Genomic DNA, 6,188 nt, shown 5'->3' with positions numbered 1-6,188 from the left:
CTTCTGACCATTTTATATATATATTTATAACAATTTGTTTAGATCCCTTAAAATGTTTTCAATTACACTTCCCTAATGCAGACCATTAAGTGAAATTTATTTAAAAAGGTATTCCTTTTTATTATTATTATTTACAAAAGCCTCTGTTCTGAAATATTAATAGAATATAACTAAGCAACAAGGTACTTTCACAATTCACATTTAAACCGATTCTAAGGTTTCATTATTAAGTGATTATAAAAGGTCCTAGCTTTAATGCTAGCATCATCAAACAAACAGATAATGTGTATTTATGTAATTCATGTTTATGTAATTTATTATATCTCAGTTAAGGAGAATAAACTTAAGTATTTCCTTTTTATACCCCCCCCCCCCTTTGTCAGTTTTGAGAACTGACACACTGCTGCCTCCTACTGGAGAAAATCTCTTTCAAAACACTGTTTAGACACAATCCAGAAATGATCCTGCTGTACATTATTCACTTAGTGATTGCTGTAATTCATTAACACCGTAAAAAAAGTTTGTTACTTTATTTCCAACTGGAATCCACACTAACTCGGCTCAGAATGAGTGGATCCAGGATTCGGACTTTCATCAACACTTACAGGATCATTTTTTTCACTTATTTTGAGGTCCATTTCACATCATTTACCTAGCTCATATACTAAAACATTAACCCATGACCAAAACAAACACAAACAAAGCTACAACAACAGAACATAGCTTCCAATTTTATTCACATATCTGTGTTACAAATATTCCCGTAGTCAGAAGCCCTTCTCACAAGGCATTTTCTTTGATAATAAAATAAACCAAATCCACAATTGTAATAAACCAATTAAAAAACCTAAGGTGAGTTGTTGGGGGGTGGGGGTGGGGGTGAGACAGCACATTTCCGATGAGTTGCAAGTCATGTTTAAGAATCAGAAGATGAGTCTTTGACGTCTGTGCTCTCGGTTGCTTCGCTCACCTCGCTCATCTCTTTGCTTTCCCCACCACTGTCTCCATCACCTTCCTTCTCTCCGTCCTGCACCGACAGCTTCTCCACCAGCCCTGTGACTGCAGGCACCTGTGACGGAGGAGCCTCTGACCCCCACAGACGCATACCTGGCTTCTGGAGCTAAATATCAGAGGCACTTCAGGTTAAACAGCAATTAGAAAAGGCAGAATGTTTAGCTGATATTGTATAGCTACTACAATAACTGTTGTACAAACCTAGAAATCTGCTGAATCAAGATTACAGTTTAACATGCATTAGCCACAATCGCTCTCAACCTGCATCTAGATACTAATAAACGTTTAAAGAGTTAATAGGGCTTAAATTTTGTAAGGCTTTAGAGACAACTTTGATTTAGTGCAACAATGCAGAGCTGTTCAGCTGATTTTCCAGGTGAATTCTTGTCCAAATCTGCACCACGTACACGTTTTAAATAAACGAAGAAACATAGGTACCTCATCTGCCATTTGTGTGAGGTTCCTCTTCATGGCGTACGCATCCTCTCCATCTGCATAGTATTTGGGCTCTACTTCGCTAATTCTAATGAGTTAAAGAAACAGTGTTTTTAAGAGTTATAACAGTGATTAAATAATTATCTAACTATTAATAAGTTTCAATGTATTTTGGATGTAATCATGGTGACAGATACTTACTGAAACTTGAGTGTGTTGGAGTACAAGTGCAAGGCTGCTCGATTGCTGGAGAAAAATACAGATAAAGAAATATGAGCAATGCTAGTGCTATTTTCACAGACCGCTAGACATCAGACAAACCAGAATGAGAGAGCTGTAGGATCCCTACCTCTTCCTAACATGTAAGGAGACATATTTGGCATTGAAGTTCTCAATCATAGCTCGGCTGGCTTGGTCCATTAGTTTCTGAGCTAGACCAAGACGTCTGTGTGACCGCTTTACTGCCTAAAAATAATGAGATTTGTGAACAACACAGATCACATGAAAGAACACAAGAAATGAAGGGCATCAAAGGACAAACAAATGCAGGATCTAATTTTATTACTCACTAATGATGTAATATGTCCATGAGGCACATCATCAGGATCCTCTTCCCTGCAATGGGAAAGACCACAGCTTTTTCTGATCCCAATACCAACATTAACAGAGTTTATAAACGATTTCAATTAAAAGCAAGCTATTCTACTTGAAACTACTCAAACAACGTTATGCCACAGGAAAACACACAGCTAAATGATACACATGTGCTAATTCAGGTTCAATTTGTTATAGCAATGAATTGTATACTTTGCTTTAACCTTTCAAAGTTTGATAAAGCAGTTTCTGCTGGTATCAGCTGATCATCAGGTATTAGTTTAGTATCGTCGCTAATAAAATTTGCTACTCACATCATGGCACTGAAATCTATGCAGTGGCTTTGAACTTACATTTTGGCAAGTACGTATCCAACAATTTTCCCATTCTCATCCTCAGCTATGTAGGAAAGCTAAAAACACAAGAGACCAACAAAAGTTCACTAACTGAAATAATTTCACAAACAAATACACCCCCTGGCAAAAATATGGATTCCCCCGTCTCTGAGGATGTTCCTTCAGTTGTTTAATTTTGTAGAAAAAAAAAGCAGATCACACACATGACAAAACACTAAAGGCATTTCAATTGGCAACTTTCTGTCTTTAAGAATCACTAAGGCACGGTGGGCAGCACGGTGGCTTAGTGGTTAGCACATTCGCCTCCCAGCGCTGGGATCTTGGGTTCAAGTCCCATCTGGGTGGAGTTTCCATGTTCTCCCCGTGTCTGCGTGGGTTTCCTCCCACAGTCCAAAAACATGGAGCATAGGTGAATTGGCTTCTGTCTAATAACTGTCCTGGTGTGTGAGTGAATGAGTGTGAGCCCAGAAATGGATTGGCACTCTGTCCTGGGTGAAACCCTAGTGCCCGATGCAGTCCTCCAGGTGGACGGTCGTTCCTGGTCGAGAGTACGCTGTGCGCGTTTGGCTGCCGCTTCTCACCAGTGTGTGTGTGGATTGAGTGTTCTGAGCAGTGTGGATTGTAAAGCGTCCTTGGGTGTCTAGAAAGGCGCTATATAAGTGTAAAGATACATACATACTAAGAGAAATCAAGAAAAATAATTGTGGTAGACAGTAACAGTTAGATTTTTAGAACAAGCACAGGGAATAAATGATGGAATCACTCAATTCTGAGGAAATAATTATGGAATCACCCGCAAATTTTCATTACAAACACTAACACCTGCATCAGATTAAAGCTGCTCGTTAGTGTGCAGGTAAAAAGGAGTGATCACACCCTGGAGAGCTGTTGCTATAAGTGCACTGACATGAATCATGGCTCTAACACCAGAGATGTCGATTGAAACAAAGGAGAGGATTATCAAACTCCTTAAAGAGTGTAAATCATCACGCAGTGTTGCACAAGATGTTGGTTGTTCACAGTCAGCTCTGTCTAAAACCTGGACCAAGTACAAACAACATGGGGAGGTGGTTAAAGGCAAGCGTACTGGTAGAACAAGGAAGACATCAGAGTGTCAAGACAGAAAACTTAAAGCAATACGCCTTGAAAACAGAAAATGAACAAAACAAATGAGGAACAAATGGGAGGAAACTGGAGTCAACGTCTGTGACTGAACTGTAAGAAACCGCCTAAAGGAAATGGGATTTACAGAAAAGCTAAAAGAAAGCCATCACTAACAACTAAACAGAAAAAACAAGGTTACAGTGGGCTAAGGAAAGGCAGTCGTGGGCTGTGGACGACTGGATGAAAGTCATATTCAGTGATGAATCTCGAGTCAGCACGGGGAAGGTGAATGAGATTTATGCAGACGACTGTCTGAAGAAAACATGCAAATTTCCACAGTCATTGATGATAAAGGGCTGCATGTCAGGTAAAGACACTGGGGAGATGGCTGTCATTACATCTTCAATAAATGCACAGGTTTACATTGACATTTTGGACACTTTTCTTATCCCATCTATTGAAAGGATGTTTGGGGACGATGACATCATTTTTCAAGATGATAATGCACCTGGCCATAGAGCAAAATCTGTGAAAACATTCCTTGAAGAAAGACACAAGGTCAATGTCACGGCCTGCAGACAGTCCGCATCTCAGTCCAACTGAAAATCTGTGGTGGAAGTTAAAGAAAATGGTCCATGACAAGGCTCCAACCTGCAAAGCTGATCTGGCAACAGCAGTCAGAGAAAGCCGGAGCCAGATTGATGAAGAGTACTGTTTGTCACTCATTAAGTCAATGCCTCAAAGACTGCAAGCAGTTATAAAAGCCAGAGGTGGTGCAACAAAGTACTAGTGATGTGTTGGAGTGTTATTTTGTTTGTCATGATTCCATAATATTTTTTTCCTCAGAATTGAGTGATTCCATAATTTATTCCTTGTGCTTGATCTAAAAATCTAACTGTTACTGGCTACCACAAATATTTTTCTTGATTTCTCTTAGTGTTTCTTAAAGACAGAAAGTTGCCATTTGAAATGCCTTTAGTTTTTTTGTCATGTCTGTGATCTGCTTTTTTTTCTACAAAATTAAACAACTGAAGGAACATCCTCAGAGACCGGGGAATCCATCATTTTTGCCAGGGGTTGTAGACATGAAATAAAAAGAATGTGTTGCAGACCTGTGGCCAGGACAGTCCATGGTAAAAGTAGTATTTCATCTGATAGTTTTCTGGGAGACACAGCAGGTTACAGTGCTGCATGTTCATAAGATCCTCCGGCTGGAAGAAAATCAAGCGACACATTATTTTATTATAAATAAAGATTATGCAGGACAAATTAAGTCTTAGACACAATAACACGAGAAAACCTTTTATATTTTCTACTAGAGACTACCCCAGAGAATTAATAGGAAATTAAATCAATAAACACTTTACAGGACACATCAGGGAAAATCATTTTTTCTTAGAAACGAAACTTAAACGTTTCATTCACCACACTGTCCTTAAATGGCTATTAAACTGCAAAGTCAAACAACTGCACAAATATTTACTTTAAATCAATGATAAACAACAGTTTTTCATAACTATCCCTTCAGCAGTTTAGCTCACACAGATGACTGATCCCAAAATACTTTCTGAAATTAAATCATAACAAAAAGCCAAAACAGGGCCAATTTATATTCAGCAATAAAATGGAATCAATGCTCGGGACTCCCACAGTGCGGTGTGTTAGTGTGTGTTGAGCTGTGTGAGTAGATCGGACACAAGAGTACAAGCATTGTATTGATTATTTTTGTAAACAAACAGGTGGAGAAGTGTTCTTTTGAGTTGATATGGCCGTGTGTGCTGCAACAAACATGAAGTTATGATGAATGCTTTCATTCACATTTAAAGACATAGTAACATCTAAATATAAAGACGTTTTGGAGAATGACCACGTACAACGGAACGGTGACAGTTTTTCTGAACGTCAAGTGACTCCAGCGTGAGGAGGGCATTTCAGGGAGAGAAAGCCAATTGAAATATAGCTATGATATGGGCCCTTTAATGCCGGAGCACAGCAGCTATTAACCGGCTAACGTTAGCACACTAGCTTCAACTTGCACTTAAAGCCGATTTAGCGAGGGTTAGCGGACGTTAACGTGACTTTTTCTCGGTTTTGATGCACTACCTGGAATTATCTGCGTTCATTCCACAAAATATTTACAAACGACCGAATTAAAACACAACCAAAGTCGATAAATCTGCAACTCCGAGGCTACCGAGTGAAGCATCACTCCACCCCACAGTCATCTGATAAACTCTCACCCGCGCATTGCGAATATTCATCCTGAACACCGTCCACTTCCACTCTCCGCCTGAGAAATAGACCCGGTCACAGCAGGGCACGGTACGGTGAAGCCGCCGCGGAGAGAAAGAGAGAGAAGAGAGGCTGGGGAGAGAGAGACTGACTGAGGCTAACAGCGGCTACTCCTCCTCCGCCACCAGGCCGACCATGCTCCACACACATGAACACTGCTGTTCCGCTACAAAATAAAACCCCCTCTCAGGGCTCCCTCGTTTAACACACACAAACATGAACAACAAATCAACGATATTAACAACAAGAACTTGTGTTATGAAGGAAATTTATTTAGACATTTCATTTATAATATTACCACGTAGGAGGAATATGAAAGGCTCATTCATTCATGGTTTTATAGAGATTAAAAAACACTTAAAAAAGCAGTTTGATTTAATCATTTTTAAGAAA

The 6,188-nt window shown here is 39.5% G+C and overlaps 1 protein-coding gene across 1 annotated transcript; it reads right to left on the bottom strand.

The window, feature by feature from the left end:
- Positions 1–707: 707 nt before the first annotated feature.
- Positions 708–5,977, bottom strand: naa10 (N-alpha-acetyltransferase 10, NatA catalytic subuni). Its single transcript, XM_066672000.1, has 8 exons — positions 5,744–5,977; positions 4,616–4,714; positions 2,397–2,455; positions 2,019–2,064; positions 1,799–1,914; positions 1,651–1,695; positions 1,453–1,537; positions 708–1,120 (listed from the first exon to the last, which is right to left on the bottom strand). The coding sequence occupies exons 1-8, from the start codon at positions 5,762–5,764 to the stop codon at positions 917–919; spliced, it is 675 nt and encodes a 224-aa protein (XP_066528097.1). The 5' UTR covers positions 5,765–5,977; the 3' UTR covers positions 708–916.
- Between the last annotated feature and the right edge of the window lie 211 nt (positions 5,978–6,188).

The sequence above is a fragment of the Hoplias malabaricus genome, chromosome 5 (genome assembly GCF_029633855.1).
Source record: "Hoplias malabaricus isolate fHopMal1 chromosome 5, fHopMal1.hap1, whole genome shotgun sequence".
NCBI classification, from domain to species: Eukaryota; Metazoa; Chordata; class Actinopteri; order Characiformes; family Erythrinidae; genus Hoplias; species Hoplias malabaricus.
Note: the sequence above shows the minus strand (reverse complement) of the source record. Positions and strands in the feature narration are given on the sequence as shown.

Coding starts and splice junctions, on each gene's coding strand:
- naa10 (XM_066672000.1), bottom strand. CDS start 5,764: ATGAATATTCGCAATGCGCGG. Junction 4,715..5,743: donor TGAATATTCGCAATGCGCGG/GTGAGAGTTTAT, acceptor ATTTTCTTCCAG/CCGGAGGATCTTATGAACAT. Junction 2,456..4,615: donor ATGGACTGTCCTGGCCACAG/GTCTGCAACACA, acceptor TTGTGTTTTTAG/CTTTCCTACATAGCTGAGGA.